The sequence below is a fragment of the Xenopus tropicalis genome, chromosome 9 (assembly GCF_000004195.4).
Source record: "Xenopus tropicalis strain Nigerian chromosome 9, UCB_Xtro_10.0, whole genome shotgun sequence".
NCBI classification, from domain to species: domain Eukaryota; kingdom Metazoa; phylum Chordata; class Amphibia; order Anura; family Pipidae; genus Xenopus; species Xenopus tropicalis.
The window spans coordinates 12,152,772-12,175,846 of NC_030685.2; the positions used below are offsets into that span (position 1 = coordinate 12,152,772).

At 43.1% G+C, this 23,075-nt stretch overlaps 1 protein-coding gene across 2 annotated transcripts; it reads left to right on the forward strand.

Moving 5' to 3' along the window:
* Nucleotides 1-137: 137 nt before the first annotated feature.
* LOC100495179 lies at nt 138-22,666 on the forward strand. 2 transcript variants are annotated; one of them, XM_018097661.2, is made up of 10 exons: nt 138-416; nt 3,890-5,870; nt 15,625-15,724; nt 16,477-16,560; nt 17,111-17,188; nt 18,126-18,261; nt 19,496-19,610; nt 20,399-20,517; nt 21,083-21,166; nt 22,479-22,666. In XM_018097661.2, the coding sequence occupies exons 1-10, from the start codon at nt 380-382 to the stop codon at nt 22,571-22,573; spliced, it is 2,829 nt and encodes a 942-aa protein (XP_017953150.2). In that variant the 5' UTR covers nt 138-379; the 3' UTR covers nt 22,574-22,666. The 2 variants fall into 2 exon arrangements, with proteins under 2 accessions (XP_017953150.2, XP_031749541.1); XM_031893681.1 differs by having other exon boundaries at nt 22,482-22,666.
* Nucleotides 22,667-23,075: the final 409 nt, after the last annotated feature.

Here is a 23,075-nt window from a genome sequence, read left to right on the forward strand (position 1 = left end):
AAATGACAATGAGTAAAACAGAAGCTTGAATTAATAATTAAGCTTAGTGAATAGACAATTCCAACATGAAATTTTTCATGTAAGGAAATAAAACTTCCTCATTACACAATTGAGTAAGACGAGTATATATATATATATATATAGGGACCATACACTGTGAGCTGTATCTGTGGCACAACCAAGGCTGGGCAGCTCCTCGGGGTATAAAGGACCTCGGCTCCATTGTGAGCAGGTGATTTAGTAACAGCCGATACCTCTGGGAAACAGGGAAATTCACAGATTAGAGAGACAGAAACAGAAGGGGAGAGTGACAGGCGCTTCTCTCTGTCTCACCAGCAATAAGGAACTGAGTCAGTAACAGAGCGGAGCCTGGAACATCATGTTGCTGCTCGCCGGGCTGGGGCTTCTTGTGTTGGGTAAGTACAACTCACTGTCTGCAATGTTATTATTATTAATATTCAATTGGGCGAGTCTGAAGGAGTTAGCTCATCCGCTACAGGCACACATCATACACTAACCTACATGCACTAGGGTATAATCATGCAGCTATAGTAGGGAGAGATGGTGCCTATAGTAGCAGTGGGGGGATAATAGCCTCTGGGAAGGGACTGGGGCTGTAGGATAGCAGGTATAGTAGGGAGAGATGGTGCCTATAGTAGCAGTGGGGGGATAATAGCCTCTGGGAAGGGACTGGGGCTGTGGGATAGCAGGTATAGTAGGGAGAGATGGTGCCTATAGTAGCAGTGGGGGGATAATAGCCTCTGGGAAGGGACTGGGGCTGTGGGATAGCAGGTATAGTAGGGAGAGATGGTGCCTATAGTAGCAGTGGGGGGATAATAGCCTCTGGGAAGGCACTGGGGCAATGGGATAGCAGGTATAGTAGGGAGAGATGGTGCCTATAGTAGCAGTTGGGGGATAATAGCCTCTGGGAAGGGACTGGGGCTGTGGGATAGCAGGTATAGTAGGGAGAGATGGTGCCTATAGTAGCAGTGGGGGGATAATAGCCTCTGGGAAGGGACTGGGGCTGGGGGATAGCAGGTATAGTAGGGAGAGATGGTGCCTATAGTAGCAGTGGGGGGATAATAGCCTCTGGGAAGGGACTGGGGCTGTGGGATAGCAGGTATAGTAGGGAGAGATGGTGCCTATAGTAGCAGTGGGGGGATAATAGCCTCTGGGAAGGGACTGGGGCTGTGGGATAGCAGGTATAGTAGGGAGAGATGGTGCCTATAGTAGCAGTTGGGGGGGGATAATAGCCTCTGGGAAGGGACTGGGGCTGTGGGATAGCAGGTATAGTAGGGAGAGATGGTGCCTATAGTAGCAGTGGGGGGATAATAGCCTCTGGGAAGGGACTGGGGCTGTGGGATAGCAGGTATAGTAGGGAGAGATGGTGCCTATAGTAGCAGTGGGGGGATAATAGCCTCTGGGAAGGGACTGGGGCTGTGGGATAGCAGGTATAGTAGGGAGAGATGGTGCCTATAGTAGCAGTGGGGGGATAATAGCCTCTGGGAAGGGACTGGGGCTGTGGGATAGCAGGTATAGTAGGGAGAGATGGTGCCTATAGTAGCAGTGGGATAATAGCCTCTGGGAAGGGACTGGGGCTGTGGGATAGCAGGTATAGTAGGGAGAGATGGTGCCTATAGTAGCAGTGGGGGGATAATAGCCTCTGGGAAGGGACTGGGGCTGTGGGATAGCAGGTATAGTAGGGAGAGATGGTGCCTATAGTAGCAGTGGGGGGATAATAGCCTCTGGGAAGGGACTGGGGCTGTGGGATAGCAGGTATAGTAGGGAGAGATGGTGCCTATAGTAGCAGTGGGGGGATAATAGCCTCTGGGAAGGGACTGGGGCTGTGGGATAGCAGGTATAGTAGGGAGAGATGGTGCCTATAGTAGCAGTGGGAAGTCCCTGCTTTAAAAGAAAGCAACTGCTAATTGATTGCTGCCTTTGTCCTTATAATTAATGCCATGTCTATAATTATTGGTTTCCTTTTACTATAAATGTACATGGCAGTTTTGACGCTGGGCAAATGACAGTCAGGTTAAGAAAAGGTCTCTTTATTTGTGCATGTGTTTGTCTGTGTGGGAACAAAAAACAGCCATGTAAAACCCTGCTTCATCTAAATAAACCATTTTTATAAAATTCTACTTTTTTAGCAGTATGTGCCATTGGGTAATACTAAATAGAAAACTGCCATTTTAAGAATTAAGGGCCGCCCCCTGGGATCATAGGAGTCACAGTGCACACAAACAAGCCAAGGCACACATACATGCTAGGCCCCATCAGCCAATGAATGGGTAGAATTCTGCCTTTTGCTCCAACACTACTTCTTGTTATACTTAGAGCTGCATCACTTCCTGTCAGCTGATCTCTGAGGGAGCACACAGCCCATCACTAAATGGCGGCTCAAGGGAAAGGATGTAAAAGGGCAATATTTACTGATATATATATTTCAGTTTGGTGAGATTCTTTAATAGGTTGGTTAATTATTTATTCCGGGGGTATAGTTTTCCTTTAATGTAAAAGTATCTGGCTACTACTGTTATGGCAAAATTATAAATAGCATGCAAAGACAGTGCTATGATAGATGTAGAATAAGGTTTCATTTCTGGTGTCAGTATCTCTTTAAAGAAGAAGGAGAGGTAAAAACTAAGTAAGCTTTATCAGAAAGGCAGCCATAAGCACTCACAGAAAAGCTGTGCTGAGTCCTCTATCAAAAGAAACAGGATTTCTTGTCTCCTTTTGTGTATACATGTACTTTAGTATTTGATTTGAAAAATCCTTAATTCCTGGGGCCAGAGCCTGTGCAGCTCTCTCCTCTCTCCCTTCTCCTGCCCTCCCCTTAAGAATGCACAAAAGTTCACTCAACCCCCCCAGGGCCGGAACTAGGGGTAGGCAGAAGAGGCAGCTGCCTAGGGGGCAACGATTGGAGGGCGCCAGGCAGGAGCCTCTCCTGCCTACCCCTAGTCTGCTCTCTTTAGACATTGCCCCCACTGCTTGTCATGCGGTGGAGGCAATGATGTATTGCGTTGCGAACCCCGCCCCCCCCCGCGACTGCGCATGCGCAAAACCACACGGTGGGGTTGAGCTGGCCGACCAGGTAGCCTAGGGCGCCCAGTCGGCTTGGCCCGCCCCGGCCCCTCCCATCAGAATGTGTGATCTATGCCACCAGTTAGACCTGCAGCAGGAAGCTCTAGGAGACCAAGCTAAAATGGCAGCTGCTATCTTAAACAAATGGAGGGAGCTTCTAGCGCTGTTTACTCAGGTATGGTAAAGCTTCCTGCAGAATAAATATGGCTAATCTATTGATTCAAATTGAGGAGAATAAACTTTTCTCCTAATTGAATTCCATTTTTGCCCATACATTGTAATAGAGTTTTCATGTGATAAACATTGAGGTAAGTTGTTCTGAATTGAATTGCATCTCAAAGTAAGTTTTCAAGTGATAATGGTTTCTCTCACTGAAATGAATCTGGCCCACAGTATTCCTCTACATCAGTGGTCCCCAACCAGTGGTTGCTTTCCAACCCCTTGGATGTTGCCCCCAGTGGCCTCAAAGCAGGGGCTTATTTTTGAATTATGGGCTTGGAGGCAAGTTTTGGTTGCATAAAAACCAGATATGCTGCCAAACAGAGCCTCCTGTAGGTTTCCAGTCCATACAGGGGCTACCAAATAGCCAATAACAGCCCTTATTTGGCACCCCCAGGAACATGTATTATGCCTGTGTTGCTCCCCAAGTCTTTTTACATTTGAATGTGGCTCACAAGTAAAAAAAAAAACATCCTACATCCTTTGCCTCTTTGGGAATTTTGGAAACTATAGAGCTACAACAGCAGCAGATCAATAGACGGACATGTCTGTCCTAAGTCAACTAATTCCTATCTTCCTCTTTCAGGCTCCTTGTGTCAAGGGGAATTCTCTGCCCAGATAGACATGGAAGGCGTAAGAGGCTACATTTCATTCAACATTTCCTCACAGACAATTACAGCCAATCTCTCCGGAACCTGTAAAAACATAAATATTTCCGTACACGAATTTCCGGTCTTCTATGGAGCATCTCAGGATCCGTGCCACACCCGTAACGTTGGTCCTTCCCATTACCAGCTTGGTTTGAGTAATTCTTCTCAGGAGTCTTTGAAATGGCCTCTTGGACAGTCAGTGGTAGTGGAGGCATGTGGCCATCGTTCATGCAGGAATCTTCACGATACCAGGGGCCCCCTTCAGATCTGGCATGCCACATTCCACTCCTTAGTTGTAGGCCATATATACTTTCTCAAAGTAATGGATGAAGATCCTATTGTTGTCCTGACTGAGTTGGCACTGCCACAGGGAATCCCTGAATCTCCTGCCTCGTTATTTTTTGCAAACAGCTGTGAAGCTCAAGTCAACCAGTCCCTGGGCAACTTCACAGTCGGGAACCGGACAGAGGCTTTGAAAAGCCGCAAAGAGCTGCCGCCTACCACCATAATGCCTTTTGCACGTCTTGAATTCCAGGGTAAAATAATTTGTGCAAAATTGAAAGCTTTGAGATCCAAGACAGCATCAGCTCATGTAAGCATGAATGGTGTCAGTGGGCACTTTAACTTCAGGCAGAACTCTCCTCTCCACCCTACTGAGATAGACCTAAACCTAAGAAATCTAAAAGGGCAGTTTGGCGAATACAGCATCCACTCTCTTCCTGTTCTTGCTCGCCGAGACCCTGGAGAAAACCTCTGCAATAAGAATAGTACTGGAGACATCTGGAATCCCTTAGGAGTTAACAGAAGTGCTTCCTCTTACCCAACACAACCAGGAAGTGCCCATCATCTGTGGGAAATGGGAGACCTTAGTGGTTGTCATGGTTCCCTTCAGGGATATGAAGAAATGAGAACTAAATTAATAGACTGGAATCTACCACTTTACGGCAATAACAGTGTTGTTGGCCGTTCTGTGGTTCTGTCTAAGGCAAATGGCACGGAATGGGTTTGTAGCACCATAAGACAAGAGGGAGATATGGTTGTGGCCACTGCATCATTTCATAAAGGAGTGGTCGGCAGAGTAATGTTCAGACAGTCTCTTGAAGATGTAGACAATGACCTTTCTATTTTGGTGGAGCTTTCATCTCTGTCTGGACAAACAAGTAATGGCCATAACTGGCACGTTCATGAATTTCCATTACAAATGGAGTCAGACAGCTGTGCCAGTGCAGGAGGGCATTTCAACCCTTACAATGTGTCAACAGGAGGCAACTACAAATATGAATGCAAATATTTGAATCCCCTGCTCTGTGAACTTGGGGATTACGCTGGAAGACACACACCAATCACCCTTGCAGGCCCTCACCCAACCAGATATCTATTCACTGACTCTTACTCATCTCTAACTGGTCCAAATTCCATTTTAGGGAAGGCCTTAGTAATTCATGGTCCTGACGGAGCTGCACCCCGTTTAGCCTGTGCGAACATAATACCCCAACACCCCGTGGAAGGCAAAACGGGGCCTTGGTTTGGGTCCGGTGACGCCCAGGGCATGCTAACTGCTTCACAGATCTCTGATCTGGATCCCACCGCTATAAACATTAGTTTTTATGAACTAAGAAACAGATCTGGTGGCTTTCATATCCATGTCCTGCCAGTTATAAGTGGTTCTGTGGCTCCCTGTTCAGATTCCCTTATTAAAGGTCACTTCAATCCCTTTGGGGTAAATGTGTCAACCTCCCCACCAGCAGGAAACGGGACTGATGATGAGTATGAGGTCGGTGATATAAGTGGCCGACGTGGACTCCTGGTGGGCAAAGACTCTTTGGTCAAACAATTCATAGACATGAATTTCCCACTTTCGGGGACTCATAGCATCCTGGGGCGGTCACTGGTCATTCACTATACCAACGGCTCAAGGTAAGTGCAAAATTAAGTCCCTAGTGAAACGTTTACTTCAAAGCCAGTGAACAGTCCTAGTTAAAATCTAAAATACACCCTGCAGGTGCCCCCACCGGCCGCGTCTCCAAACCCCCCCCTCCTGCAGGGCCACCCATAACCCCCCGCAGGGTCCCCCACCCAACTTCCTCTCCTGAGCGTGCATAAATTTAACACGTCAAGGGAGGAACGGTCGGCAGGGGGAGCGCTGGCAAGGGTCAGGTCTGGGCCGCTGGGGCCTACTAGGTCTGGGGCCTACCGGGATTTTTCCAGGTGTCCTGGCGGCCCAGTCCGACCCTGCTTACACGCACTGATTATGGTATGAAATTACGTCTCGTATGATATATGGGTGCATGTAACATAGTAAGGTAGGTTGAAAAAAGACACACGTCCATCACGTTCAACCATAATGCCTATATATAACCTGCTTAACTTCTAGTTGATCCAGAGGAAGGCAAAAAAACCCATTTGAAGCCTCCCTAGGTGAGAAAAAATTCCTTCCTGACTCCAAGATGGCAATCGGACCAGTCCCTGGATCAACTAAGAGCTATCTCCCGTAACCCTGTATTCCCTCACTTGCTAAGAACCCATCCAGCCCCTTCTTAAAGCTATATAATGTATCAGCAAGTACGACTTAATCGGGGAGGGAATCCCACAACTTCACAGCTCTCACAGTAACAAATCCTTTCCGAATATTTAAATGGAACCTCCCTTCTTCTAAACGGAGTGGGTGCCCTCGTGTCCGTTGGAAGGCCCTACTGGTAAATAAAACATTAGAGAGGTTATTATATGATCCCTTTATATATTTATACATAGTTATCATGTCCCCCCTTAAGCACCTCTTCTCCAGTGTAAACAACATGCATGGCCACCTTAATTGTCTTCATTGAGACAAGTGGAAGACCTATTAGGTCCTATTAGACCTATTGGCGGAAACCATTTCATATTATAGAAACGATGCACTCTGACACCACATAAGTCAGGAAACAATTTTATTTAATTACCATTAACGAATGGGATTAGGACAGAACTTTCCTGCTCTTCTTCAGGAGTTTAGGGTAGCACTTGGGTTAGAGTATACAGTTCTTCTCTTAAGGTAAAGGCTGCTGTGGGGGTTTCTTTGACTTTGCCGGTCTATTTTTCCAACTCTTTTTAAAGGCCTTTATGTTATCATTATAAAATACAGAAGAAAAGGGAATTTAATAGGACTAGAAGGCAGAGAACAACACCACGGGGCGTTTACAGGATCCTTTTACTTATAGAATGTAAAGAACTTGATGCCACAGGTACAATACAGGCGTATTTTGACACGGCTGAGTAGATGGAAGAAAATAGCCTCTAAATAAAAAGGACAATGCAGAACAAAGGGAATTAAACAAGGCAGGATTGTATAAGACTCAAAAGAATATTGTGAAAAGATCATTTGGAACTTTGTTTCAGAAAGCAGACCTTGGACAATGTAAGAACTTTTCTATATACACATATCTATATATGTTTATCCTCAGGGATACAAAAAAAATATATCCGTATATACACTATACACAAGGGAGCACAATAGCCAGTGGGGAAAAAGTATATATTATACCACATAGATTATGTATTTGTATATGCTGATATTATACTGCACAGAAAAGGTGGGCTATGGGGACAAACCAGGATGTTTAGTAGGTTAGTAGAACCAGATGATTCAATATCAACTAAAAACACAGCAAGTCTTGTAACCCATAGCAACCAATCACTGTGTTTCAACACAGTGATTGGTTGCTATGGGTTACAAGACTTGCAGTGCTTTTAGTTGATATTGAATCATCTGGTTCTACTAACAGAACATGGTTCGACTAACAGAACAGGGATAGTACTGAAGGAATAGTTCAGTGTAAAAAGGAGACTGGGTAAAATAGATAAACTGGAGTGGGCAAAGGTCTAACATAATAGCCAGAACACTACGTCCTCTGTTATAGCTCTTAGCTTAGCTGTTACAGTGACTTGATAGGGAGCCATATGGGACATAACTGTCAGTTAGTTTGCATTTGAATCAGACCTGAGTGCTCACAAACTAATTGAATAGTTATGTCCCCCCCCCCTAAATTCACTGACTAACTAAGAGCTTAGAGAGCTGAAAGCAGCAAGTAGTGTTCTGGCTATTATGTTAGACATCTTTTCACTCCAGCCTTTATAAATTACTTTTTTGCCTAACCAAATATATTACAAATATTTTTATTTTGCAGTCTGTTTTACAATGAACTCTTGCCTTAGGGATGTCTACTTTTAACTGCAGATGCATGGGAACCTGTATGCGTTCAGGGTGTGGTGTAACGTCAAATGTCATATTTAACATAAAGGTCATAAAAAAAGGTAATAAATAAAAAATGAGAATTTAGAGTTATGCCACCGGTTTTGCTTATGAAATAATAAGCAACATTAAAGTAGGGTGTGCAGCTCCATTCTGACAGGAAGTAGTAATCCTTGAGGAACATAGATGATAAAAGAGTCTGTAATGCCAAACAAGTCATTCTTGTCTGTTGCTGCAAATTACCCTGCTCTTCCTTCTGCCCAAATATATAAATGTCTAAATGAGGAGGCAAACAAGTGCATAAGTCAGGGGTAAATAATTGCAAAGACAGCTGAATAGTCTTCTTTTACGAAATGAAGGAGGTTTGAAAATGGAGTTAGAACTTTCCTGAAGCATTATGGTAAAGCATATCAGAGGTGTGGGCCAATCAGGAAGAATAGTTCCATGTATGTTCTTGTGGTGAATTGCATGGAGAATAGATTGTCCCAAGAGAATTGTAAGAGAAGGGAGGGAGAAGGGCAAATATATAGAGAGGAGCAGAAAAGCATGATGTGCCTGAGAAGGCAACCATGTTTATTCATTTCCCATAAAACATGGCAACAGAACAATTATTGGCTGGACAATTAAGCAACGTAAGACAAGCAATTAAGAACATGTGCAAAGAAAAGCATTAAAGAGAATATGTTGTCTTAAGGTCCCCATACAGTACATGGGCCGATTGTAGCTGCTGATATTGGTCCCTTGGACCTATTCGGCAGCTTATCAGCCCATGTAGGGGCACCAACATGGCCGGATATCGATTGGGCAGGTTAAAAAACCAGTCGGATCGGGGACCGCATCGGCTCGTTGATGTGGTCCACGAACCGACTGCGCCCTTAACTGCCCTTATAATTCGATTGTTTGGCCCTAGGGCCAAATGACTGAATTAGCCTAAATTCCCCCGATATCGCCCACCTGTAGGTGGGGATATCGGGAGAAGATCCTCTCACTTGGGGACCTCACCAGACGAGCGGATCTTTACCTGTATGGTCACCTTTAGACATGGCTGTGATTGGTGGTTCCATCAATCCACTGCCAGTGTGATCTATACAGAGATGTCCTTAAGGGGTCCACATATGGCCAACTTCCCTGAGGGCCATATAATAGCAACTGGAAAGGCTGAGGGGCACCTGGTATATGTCCAACCTGGGCCCTTCATTTGTTTTTGAAGTACAACTCTGCAAGCATTTAAAAAAAGAAGCACTGATCAATGCACATTCCATGGTTCCCCGTTTTATTAGCAATGTAGTAATGCAAGATAGAAAACAAAGATATGATCCTAAAATTGGCAAACCATCATATCATGTTAAGATAAACCCAATATGGTGGCACTAACTATTTACCGCTGGTAATATTTTTATAGGCTGGCTCGCTTCATGGCTGCATTTCTTGGGATATGTGTCCCTTATCTGGGCCTTAGTCTCATTAACAGGCTCGGAGCGAGGCTGCCAAGACCAAGCTATTGGTTTCACAGACTTAAGGTGGCCATACACATCGCCAAGCGAGCGGATCTTCTCCTGATATCCCCCACCTACGGGTGGGCGATATCAGGAGAATCCAGGCTAATTCAATCGTTTGGCTCTGGGGCTAAATGATCGAATTCTAATGATGGGTATAGGAAAAGTCGGTCTGGGGACCACATCAACGATGTGTCCCCGATCCGACTAGATTTTTAAACCTGCCTAATCGAGATCTGGCTGATTTCAGGCCAGATATCGGTCGGGCAGTCCAGTCGATTGTGCCCATACACGGCCCAATTAGCCGCGGAATCGGTCTAAGGGACCGATATCGGCAGCTAGAATCGGCCTGTGTATGGCAGCCTTTACTCTTCCCCTGCTTGTGGCTTTTAAAGAGAGAGACCACCCAAACCAACACCCATTTTGAAGGCATAAAACAACCATTAAAAGGACAGGTGTGGGGGCTACAACCACATGGAAATTTGGCCAATCTTAAATCAGAATAGCTGGTACAGAGTTTCTAAAAAAGAAGGGTTTATTGGAGCACTCTCTACTAAGTAAAACATATAAGTACAAAGGAAGTCCAACTGCTGTGGGCAAATTAGCTACAAGCACACAAAATATATATATATTTTACTTGGTCTGCATGACCTTGTGGTCAATGACAATGGATTCCAGTTTATAGGGTTCCTTTTTAAACAAAAGAGCATTGTTTCCCCCCCAAACCAGAAATGACTCTTCCATTCCATATTCCATATAACCCTAGTCGTGACTATGTTTCCCCAAAGCTTCATGCCTTCCCTCACGTGTTTTGTGTTGGGACCCCTTGATGAGTTGGAGAGGTCTAAACAGTAGACTGTAAACTGGTATTAGAACCAACCCTAAAAATGAAATGAAAGCTAATAAATTAGGTCAGTTTACATCATAAAAGGGAAAATAATAAGATGAGCAAGACCTACAAAATGATAGTACTTCATGTAACATATGGCTATAAAGATTTAATGAAAGCCGATGACCTTATCTGACATGAGAAAACCCAAAATGGAATGTATAAGATTTACCTGCTTGTTTTAGACATGGGTGTAGGTCTCAAGCAGACACCGTGCTGTATGTTGTCTGTCTTGAATCATATAATAACAATTTCACTTAAGCCAGCCTTATAACTACGCTCTGGAAAGCGCAATCTGTCGACAGGCTGAAGAGCCGGGGGAGGTGGACGAAATTTTTGTTCTAGTAGGCAAACTATGGCTTTCCAAGCCTCTCTAAATCTTCATTCTTCCTCCCCATTATAAATAGTATCTCCAGCCTATCAGAATGTTTCATCAGCTCCAGCTTTCAGGTTAAATGCAGAGGCCATTTATGGTATTCTAAACAGGAAAGACCAAGCTCCTCAGTAAGAGGATGGTGACCATGCCTAGTAAGTAAAGGGGCCTCTTGCATACCCCTTGCATGTAAAGATGCTAGGGCAGGGGTGCCCAGACTTTTTCCCTCAGCGATCGACTTTTGACTCCTCCCCCCGTACGTACACATACCCAATAAACGAGCGGAACCGCCACACTTCGACACGGTCCACCAGAAATCCATGGTGGATCGCGATCGACGTTTTGGCCACCCCTGTGCTAGGGTTTTAGGCCCCAGGGGACTTTGAAAAATATGGAATTAGCAATGGTGAATTCTAGATAAGGGGTCCTATTACTAAATGATTTACACCAGGGACCTTCTTGGGGTATAAAGACTCCAGGCTGTAATGTTTGCCCTGCTTGATTAAGCTAAAAGGGGCCTCTATTTAATGGGACATATTGTGTGAAAAACAATATTGTGCCCATGAATATAAATATAGAAGGAAAGTGCTTTAAAAAGTAGTGTTTCAGGCTGATTTCTGCAGAACCCCCAATAGTCCAACCCATCTGTTCCACCTCCTGCTGCCTCCTTTCCCTACACTGTAGGATAGGAAGCAATAGTCAGACCTGATAGGGAACTGAAGCCTGTCTTTGCTTGTGTGACTGCAAGGCAGTGATTGGCTACTCCCCCTCCTACTGTGCTTCTGGCAAGGACTGTTAGGACACGCCCACCCCTCACTTGAAACAGGGACCTGAGAGGATCTATAGCAGTGATCCCCAACCAGTGGCTCAGGGGCAATATGTTGCTCCGCAACCCCTTGGATGTTGCTCTCAGTGCCCCCAAACTAGGGAGTTATTTTTGAATTCCTGACTTGGGGGCAAGTTTTGGTTGAATAAAAACAAGATTTACTACTAAATAAAGCCCCCTGTAAGCTGATAGTGGGCATAGAGGCCCCTAATAGCCAATCACAGCCCTTATTTGGCTCCTCCATGAACTTTTATGATGTTTGTGTTGCTCTCCAAGTCTTTTTACATTTGACTGTGGCTCACGAGTAAGAAAGGTTGGGGATCTCGGATCTATAGGGAGCTCCAATAAAGGGGCCATTTTTACAGATAGTATTAATTTTTTAGAGCAACCAGCACCATATATTATTCATAATTGACTTCAAGAGTAGAGGTTTTTTCATTTATCCTATATGTCTCCTTTAAACCAGAAGCTAAACGCATTGTTTCTATGTAGTTTGGTCATTAGCTTTTATATAACATGAATATAACGACATACTGTAGAAGTAGTAGCCAAGCCTTTTACCATAAGCTGCCAGTTTGGGACAGGCACTTACATGCTGAGAGTTACTGGTGAGAAAGCAATGGAGAAGAACCAGTTGGGAATCGCCGAGTAAGGCATAAGCTCATTGGAATGTATTTTATGGGCGTAACAATGTACAACGTCTGTAGGAGGAGCAAAAGGCAGGGTTTTATGGTACAGAACATTACAAGGAATTAATAGGATTTCCATAAGAAGGAACACTACTAAAGAGACACACCTAAAAGGAAGCGTTCCAGTATTGTGCAAGGTTTTGTATTTATAGGGTTTTTAGTACACAGGTGTCTCAGCTGCTACTGAGCTTCTCTACCAGCCCAAGGGACCATCTAATGCTCCAAAAATGTCCCCAGTAGCTCCCTATCTTTTTTTATCTTGATCACAAGCTCTGGGCTGCTGGCACTTACCTGAGCTTAGGGACCCACTCACAATATACTGTATATATACAATATAGAGGTTTCTCCACAGCAGCCCAGAGCTCACTGAGCACGTGCAATGCCACTCAAATGGTCAACAAGATCCAAGATGGGTAGCTGCCCTGCCATAGACAGTTTTGGAAGCCTACAGTATATCACTGCTCATGCTGAATATCTGGGTTGGAAGAGTAAGTTCAGTATATACAGTACAGGTATAGGACCCATTATCCAGAATGCTCAGGACCAAGGGTATTCCGAATAAGGGGTCTTTCCGTAATTTGGATCTCCATACCTTAAGTCTACTAAAAAAATCAATAAAACATTAATTAAACCCAACAGGATTGTTTTGTATCCAATAAGGGGTAATTATATCTTAGTTGGGATCAAGTACAGGTACTGTTTTATTATTACAGAGAAAAGGGAATCATTTAACCATTAAATAAACCCAATAGGGCTGTTCTGCCCCAATAAGGGGTAATTATATCTTAGTTGGGATCAAGTACAGGTACTGTTTTATTATTACAGAGAAAAGGGAATCATTTAACCATTAAATAAACCCAATAGGGCTGTTCTGCCCCCAATAAGGGGTAATTATATCTTAGTTGGGCTCAAGTACAGGTACTGTTTTATTATTACAGAGAAAAGGGAATCATTTAACCATTAAATAAACCCAATAGGGCTGTTCTGCCCCCAATAAGGGGTAATTATATCTTAGTTGGGATCAAGTACAGGTACTGTTTTATTATTACAGAGAAAGGGGAATCATTTAACCATTAAATAAACCCAATAGGGCTGTTCTGCCCCAATAAGGGGTAATTATATCTTAGTTGGGATCAAGTACAGGTACTGTTTTATTATTACAGAGAAAAGGGAATCATTTAACCATTAAATAAACCCAATAGGACTGTTCTGCCCCCAATAAGGGGTAATTATATCTTAGTCGGTATCAATTACAATGAACTGTTTTATTACTACAGTCATAAAGGAAATCAGTTTTAAAATTCTAAAAATATTTGATGAAAATGGAGTCTATGTGAGAGGGGCTTTCTGTAATTCAGAGCTTTCTGGATAGTGGGTTTCCGGATAAGGGATCCCATACCTGTATATAAATATAAATGGCACCCATGTTACTCAGTTCCAATGCTAAACTGTGTGGTGTTCCTCTCAGGGCTCCTCCATGTCAAGCACAGATTTCCCATTATATATTCTCTTTCAAGAGCTCCAGCCCTCATTGTTGCTAATAGTGCCAGGGAACCATCTGCTTCTGTCATCCCATGCTTCTTACCTCCAACTGCATCTTTTATTATATTTTCCTAGAACATTGATGCCATAATAACTTTTAAAGTCCTTATCAGGGAATATTTTGGAAACAAAACTGACAACAATCCAAAAACAAATCTCCACTTCCCAAAGAATCTAAATGAGGTTGCACCCTTTCTGATGTTAGGGTCCCGCAGTGAACACCATGCAGGTCAGACAGTTCCTATTCCTAGTGGTCCATAAGCTCGGCAAGTATGGGCTACTTCTCATAGGTTGGGCACAAACCTGCCTCTACTCACTGAAGCAAATCTCTGGGGTGCACCATGATATGGTCTATTTCTGCCCACCCAACCTCATCCAGCAATGAGGCCTGATTCAGCCTCTGGCCCCAACCTGCTACTTAGGAGGAGCCCCAAGAGCCTAGCATAGCAATGCTATTTCTGCCCACCCAACCTCATCCAGCAATGAGGCCTACTTCAGCCTCTGGCCCCTACCTGCTACTTAGGAGGAGCACCAAGAGCCTAGCATAGCAACGCTATTTCTGCCCACCCAACCTCATCCAGCAATGAGGCCTACTTCAGCCTCTGGCCCCTACCTGCTACTTAGGAGGAGCCCCAAGAGCCTAGCATAGCAACGCTATTTCTGCCCACCCAACCTCATCCAGCAATGAGGCCTGCGTCAGCCTCTGGCCCCAACCTGCTACTTAGGAGGAGCCCCAAGAGCCTAGCATAGCAACGCTATTTCTGCCCACCCAACCTCATCCAGCAATAAGGCCTGCTTCAGCCTCTGGCCCTAACCTGCTACTCAGGAGGAGCACCAAGAGCCTAGCATAGCAACGCTATTTCTGCCCACCCAACCTCATCCAGCAATGAGGCCTACTTCAGCCTCTGGCCCCTACCTGCTACTCAGGAGAAGCACTAACAGCCTAGCATAGCGTAGCAGAGCCTAGCATTTAACATCTTGTAGACTGTGGGGCTCATTTATAAACTCTGGGCAAATTTGCACCTGGGCACCCATAGCAACCTATCAATCATTACATGTTTCCAGCTGGAAACAAAATGGCGCATTAGTTGCGCAATTTTTTTGTCACCCGCGTCTTTGTTGTCGCCTGCATCTATTTATTTTGTCGCCCGCGTCTATTTTTTTTTGTTGCCCACGTCTATTTTTTTGTCACCCGCGTCTATTTTTTTGTTGCCCACGTCTATTTTTTTTTGTCGCCCACGCTTTTTGACGCGACCGCACCCTTTTTTGACACAACCTCGCCTTTTTTTGCCGCGACCGCACACTTTTTTGACACAACCTCGCCTTTTTTTGCCGCGCCCACGCCCAATTTGACGCGACCACCCCCAATTTGACGCACGATTTTCACAGAAGTTTTGCGAAACAATGGCGAAATTCGGAAATTCGCCGCGAATCCATGCCTGGCGAAAAAACTTGCTCATCAATACTCCTCACGTTCATTAATGCTTTAGTCTATAACAAACAAGTAATACTACAGCATTAAATACACAATTCTACTGCATAAAGTATAAATACTACTCTATGAAATATAAATATTGTTGTGCAACAGATTTCTTTTTGAGAAGCCTGTATTATTGTTTCTTTCCCAGAATGCAGTGTGCCAACGTCCTTCCCGAATTGAAGTTTGGTGGAGATTACATTCGTGCTCAGGCCAAATTTAATGGCAGCATAAGCGGAAGCATCTCCATGGTGAGTAAAGAAACTCTACTGCATTGTCTATGGAACTGCTTTGCTGCCTATTATGGGATTTATTTATTATCTACTTCTAAGGCCTTAAATATACAGATTCTAGGCCTGATGGGTTGTTTCCCAAAATTGTTGAAGGGGGTAGATTCAACTGTATCCAAGATAAGTCTCCTATTCTTCTTTGGAAATTTTTGGACCACTACAGAAATGACTATAGACAAGATGATATTTGGAAGCCATAGCCATAGCAACTGCTGCTAATTTATTATTATTATTATTATTATTATTATTACAATAATAATAATAATAATAATTTCCTGTTATTTATATAGCTCCAACACATTTCCGCAGCACTTTACAAAGAATATCAATCATTCATTGCCCCAGAGGAGCTTACCATCTAAGGTCCCTATCACATTCACACAACACTATGGTCAATTTAGTCAGTAGCCAATTAACCTACCAAGTGAGCGGATCTTAAGGTGTATGGGCTCCTTAACAGCCACAGGGGAAATAACTTGTGAACTGAGCTAAGCCAGCTGTTAGCCTGTACCTCTTCCCAGGTATACCGACATTTTATTGAGAAACAGAAAAGAAGAATCAGAAAGTATTGGTGCTCTATAAGGCTGAGCTGCCAAATCCCCCAATATTGCCTTTGAGTTTGGGCAGCCCCAGAGTTTGGGGACCATGGTTCTTAAGGGAGAACTTTGAAGTCTTGAGGTCTTAAAACTCTCTACGCTCTATGCTTATTGCAGACACAAGTGATATATCCAGATGGAGGGTTCAGTGATACCATCATTCTGGTGGACTTCCTTTCTACTCCCGGAAATGACAACAAGGTACAGTAAACCAGTAGGGCTGTTATTCTCTGACAATAGAAGGGTGTCTTCTTCAGTTTTAAAGAAAGGTGAGAAAAACAATTGACTAAGCTTGGAATTTCAGTGGTTCGCCAAACAATTAACACAATGCCCTACATCCAGCACTACATAGTGCTCGGAAATCTCTGCAACTTAAGTTCTGGCCAAAAATGTCCATGAAGATTCAGAGCAGAGTGCATTCAGGGTCTGGGGGCATATGGAAAAGAGCCCCAATGGATTCCCCCCAAGATTGGCAGTGTTGAACCTTTATAATAAAATCCTACCATGTCTGAACCAAGAAACCATTGGGGGATAATATAATAAGAGGCGTAAAGTCAGCCCAGATCTCGAAACAATTAGCAGGAAACATCTTAATTATGGGCTCTTTTAAATAAAACCGAGACATGCAACCATCAAACACTAAATAGAAGTTGAAAATTGAAGGGAGGTGAGACTTTGGGTAGTTGTTATTGTACCCAAATGTAAAAGATTTGGCATTGGACTCATTAAACTGGTGTTGTCTTCTCCACAGAGCACCAACCTCCAGTGGTTCATTCCCAATGAGCCCAACGGAACGGAATTCTACAATCCATATGAAATTCCAGCAGAGGTAAATCACACACACAGCCAACACTATGTATAAAATGCACAGAAACTCATACTTTTATTCATAAATGTAAATATAATACAATATGGTGGACAATATAGTCCCATTACAGTTGGTCCTGGGCACCAAACGCTAGCTTGAGAAAATACTACATTGTGCTTTGAGCCCTACATTACAACATTGCACACTACTGCTAATAGAACTTTGCAAAAAACTGCTAAATGCTTAAAATGCCATGGAAGATTACTATAGTAGCCAATAACCAGTGTAAGGAAGGATGGAGTAGTAGTGTCAATAACTTTTAAGAAGTTATGACACCCATTTAGATAAAGAAACTTGGGCACAAGTGGTTCTTTACCAAGAAGAGTAGTAGCACAGTATCACATCATACACCAAGTAAACAGTGGGTAATACACCACAGATGACTGCAGGGACTCAAAGGGTTCCCCAATGGATTACACTAAATAATCCCCTTGTTCTACCTACTTCAGTCCCTACAATCTGGTGAGTGAGAAATATCCCACACTAAATCACCTTGGTGGAGCTCAAAGATGCTCTAGCTCGCTGTCTATCAAACATTCCAAGAGTGTTCTATAACAGGAGCTACTTGCCATTATCTTAACCTCATTTATGGGGCCCCACATCCAACAAGGGTTTAATCTTCTTATTGAGGCATCTTGCCTACTTCAGCCTCTCCAGCAGCATCCCCCCTCCATAGAAAAGAGTCCAAAAAGGGCCATAAGCTGCCTTCAGTTTTATACACTAGGGAACAGGAAATACAAGTACCACCCCTGGGCTAATACCTTTCCCCAGATCATAGGTACACTCAGAGCAAGAACGGTTAACACCTTGATGGAGACCTGATGGAGAATCAATTTGTGCTACATGGTTCTTCATGGAAAAACAGTTCCCCTTGAAAAATCATCCTTTTACTTTACAGGGAGAAAATATGTGCAGATCACAGAGCCCCCTTCATTGCAAGGTTGGAGACCTAACGAGCAAACATGGAGTCGTTAGTGCTCAGAAGAGAAATCTGCTAACTGACATCAACCTTCCGCTGGCCAGCGAATTCACAGGTAATGTGACATATGAACTATGACCAGTGGCCACTGACAAAAACACCTGAAACATAGGTTGACATAATAGTGCTTTGGGGCATGGAGAAGGAATGAGTTCTTTCAGTAAACCACTAACAGCAATATAATTTAAAGTAAAATATTACCTTTATTAGTTAGTGCTAATAAACTAAAGTACAGTATTATTGAACCTTGAGCAGAGTAGAAGTTCAACAGTCTATGGTGACAAAGGATAGAGGTAAAATCAACAAGTTTGGTTGAGGGACTTATTATTGAACCTTGGAGCAGAGTAGACGTTCCACAGTCTATGGTGACTAAGGATAGAGGTAAACCCAACAAGTTTGGTTGAGGGACTTATTATTAAACCTTGGAACAGAGTAGAAGTTCCACAGTCTATGGTGACTAAGGATAAAGGTAAACCGAACAAGTTTGGTTGAGGGACTTATTATTAAACCTTGGAACAGAGTAGAAGTTCCACAGTCTATGGTGACTAAGGATAGAGGTAAAATCAAGAAGTTTGGTTAAGGGACTTATTATTGAACCTTGGAGCAGAGTAGAAGTTCCACAGTCTATGGTGACTAAGGATAGAGGTAAAATCAAGAAGTTTGGTTAAGGGACTTATTATTGAACCTTGGAGCAGAGTAGAAGTTCCACAGTCTATGGTGACTAAAGATAGAGGTAAAATCAAGAAGTTTGGTTGAGGGGCTTATTATTGAACCTTGGAGCAGAGTAGAAGTTCCACAGTCTATGGTGACTAAGGATAGAGGTAAAACCAACAAGTTTGGTTGAGGGACTTAAGGAGACAAGTCCAAGTCCTGCAAATCATATAGTAAGTAACACGTTGCTTCTGGTTTACAACAGTATGTCAGTCATTCCTGTGACTCTGCAGTGCTCCAAACGAGTAAGTTGCACCAAAATTGCAACCTTCAACATAAGTGAGGGCCCAAATGCAAAGGCTTTGGGTACAATGGTCTACTACAACAAATAGTTATTTGTGGTCCAATACCATTCTACACATAGCTATGTTGGTCAGGAGATGGGGTTACTGTTGCACTGCTTCCCAATGCCAACCTTGTTGCTCTTTCCGTGGATTAAATGTGATTGGACCAGTAGAAACATGGGAAAGCTGGATCATCTACATGCTTTTGGGTGGGAGACATCACTTGTGAATGTTGTCTGATAGTGGTGCAAACACAATTCTGACACTTTAAGATGCACTCTGTTTCTGTTTCAGTCATTGGAAGATTCCTAATGGTAAAGAAAGACACCTTAGAACCCATATCTGCACAAATTCTGCCTGATGTCCCTGTTTTTACCGTTAAGCTACCCGCTGTAACTCCATTTAACAGGTGAGTTCTGCAGCCTAATGTAGAATCTGCCCTGGAAACCTGAGGAACGTGTACAATGTAGAATCTGCCCTGGTACCCTGAGGAAGGTGTGCAATGTAGAATCTGCCCTGGGAACCTGAGGAAGGTGTGCAATGTAGAATCTGCCCTGGGAACCTGAGGAAGGTGTGCATTGTAGGATCTGCCCTGGGAACCTGAGGAAGGTGTGCAATATAGAATCTGCCCTGGGAACTTGAGGAAGGTGTGCAATGTAGAATCTGCCCTGGGAACCTGAGGAAGGTGTGCAATGTAGAATCTGCCCTGGGAACCTGAGGAAGGTGTGCAATGTAGAATCTGCCCTGGAAACCTGAGGAAGGTGTGCAATGTAGAATCTGCCCTGGGAACCTGAGGAAGGTGTGCAATGTAGAATATGCCCTGGTAACCTGAGGAAGGTGTGCAATGTAGAATATGCCCTGGGAACCTGAGGAAGGTGTGCAATGTAGAATCTGCCCTGGGAACCTGAGGAAGATGTGCAATGTAGAATCTGCCCTGGGAACCTGAGGAAGGTGTGCAATGTAGAATCTGCCCTGGGAACCTGAGGAAGGTGTGCAATGGAGAATCTGCTCTGGGAACCTGAGGAAGGTGTGATTTAGAAGTGATTGTTAGATAAAAGACACAAGGGCTCAGTTATGAAAAGTAGCAAGTCAAAAAATAAAATGGATTTTCCCATAGACGGTAATTTGAGTTCATATTGATGCATCATGAAATTTTTTAATTCCAAACTATTTACATCTAGTTGCCTCTTTTTACAGGACCGCTTTCCGCAAGGCAGTATCCGTGGCTTTAAAGGTTCCCAGCTGGAAAGTAATTCTAATATCAGGAGGCCATGGCAGGAATGAGACATGCTATCCCGTCACCTTCTTCATCATCGGTAATGTCCCAACTGCAGCATCAAGGTGCTTCCCAGGCACATCGCTGGCTCAATTAAGACATCAAAGCAACCGAATAGTGAATTTTTAGTGGTTTTGGAGAATCTGTTATAAGTAATTACAATCCATACATGAACTAAAGTCTATTTTTTGGATCTACCAAGAAACCCACCAATGAGGTCCTATCACAATAACTTTAAAATAGTGCATAGAGAACGCAGGGCAGCCAAAATGGACAACCACATTCACAGTCACTAAGTTAAAAATGGGTTTATTACTAGTGACGAGCGAAACGGCGAAAAATTTGCGAAACGCTTTTGGCGCGCAATTTTTTTTACTCCCCCCATGTCTATTTATTGTCACCCGTGTGTTTTTTGATGCGACCACACCCAATTTTGATGCCACCGCATTTTTTTGACGCTACCATTTCTTTTACTCGCCCAGTTTGATGCAACCCCGCCCTTTCTATGTCTATGTCGCGCGAAAATGTTTTTCTAACACGTTTCATGCTTACCCATAGGCTCTTCCTTCTGATGACTCTCACCTTCTCCTTTCACATTACCCTAGGGTTTAACGACACAGCTGCACTGGCCTCGCTGGAAACTCCAGGTTCATTAGGACCATTTTCTACCTCATCATCATGCAAGTCAGGTAATTACGTTAAATAACACTTCCTGTTGCATATGCTGTGAAAGATGGTCTATGAATAGCAATATGTCTATGAAGATTCTCATTCATCCAGGTCATGATACACAGTATCTAGTAGGATTAAGTCTAAAACAACTGGACTTTTCTGGAGTTTTTTCTTGAAAACGTTTTACCACTCATCCAATGGAACCATTATGATTGGATGTCTGTGACTGTACTACCCTCAAGGGTTTAAATTCCCTACCAGTCATTTCAATTCAAGAAGTCACTCGGATGAGTGGTGAAACATTTTCAAGGAACACACAGCTGAGCCATGAAACTAAAGGAAAACATTCTTTAATTTAAAAAGTTTTTACTTAATTCATGTTGGAAAAATACTTCTAGAGAAGTGGTTGGAATTTTACAGCTGAAGACCCCTTGGCTTTCCAAGCTTTGGTGGGACTAAATTTAGTGGGAATGAATTGGTTCTCTCTAATCTATGATAGTCTAAAGCAGCGGTTCTCAACCTGTGGGTCGGGACCTCTTTGGAGGTCGAATGACCCTTTTGCCTAAGACCATCAGAAAACACATATTTCCGATGGTCTTAATAATTTTATGGTTGGGGGTCACCACAACATGAGGAACTGTATTAAAGAGTCTCAGCATTAGGAAAGTTGAGAACCACTGGTCAAAAGCCCCAACATATCTTATTGCATTGGATTTTATTCAGAATGAGTCACAATTATGAGTTCTGATTTGATGCAATTCCAGGAAAAGTAGTAAACCAATTGCAACTGTAATAGTGGGACAGCTAACGAAGGATAACTGAAAAACATGCATTTGGGCGCACAAAAAAAAATCATCAATATGTCTTTACTGCTCCCTATTGTGAGCTTTGCAATTACTGTTGCCTTGTCTATGAAGATTTTCATTCATCCAGGTCATGGTATATCTAGTATAAATAAATTTAAAGCAACTGGACTTGTTTGGTAATCATTGAAGATGTTTCATTACTCATCCGAGGAGCTTCTTCAGTTCAACTGACTGAAGAAGCTGCTCGGAAGCTGCTCGGACTTGTTTGGTAATCATTGAAAACGTTTCGCTACTCATCCGAGCAGGTTCTTCAGTTCAGTTGAACTGAAGAAGCTCCTCGGATGAGTAGTGAAACGTCTTCAATGATTACCAAACAAGTCCAGTTGCTTTAGATTTATTTATATTAGATATACTGTTGCCTTCCATGGATATCAGCACAACCCTATCAAGTCAATTCTCATCTGATATAAAGTCCATGAGTTTTAATTGTCTAACTGTCATTTATTTTTTTATTTTTTATTAGCAGTGTCACAGACTTCTGGAGCCTACAGAACCTCGGGCTTTCCTGGAATTGGCTGCTTCATTGTTTTATTCCTTCTCAAAATTCTAAATTGTTAACCCACTTACCCACAACCAGATAACATGTATCCCATTTTGCTCTTCTGTACTTGAAATGATATTAACAATAAAACTGTTACACCTTCGATTTTACATTTGTTGAAAATTCTATTTTATTTGTTGATAAACTTACATGTGACTTGTTACACAACAACATAAATGGATATTTGGTGACGGTGTCAATGTTTTTCAACTAATGTCACAGATGGAGAACTGTGTCCTTCCCTATTCATGAGATACCTGTCACCCGGAAAAGTCAGTGGAATGTATACTGTATTATATTGATGGTTAGAATCTTCAATACCGACTCCTCCAATAAGGGGTAATTATATCTTAGTTGGGATCAAGTACAGGTACTGTTTTATTATTACAGAGAAAAGGGAATCATTTAACCATGAAATAAACCCAATAGGGCTGTTCTGCCCCAATAAGGGGTAATTATATCTTAGTTGGGATCAAGTACAGGTACTGTTTTATTATTACAGAGAAAAGGGAATCATTT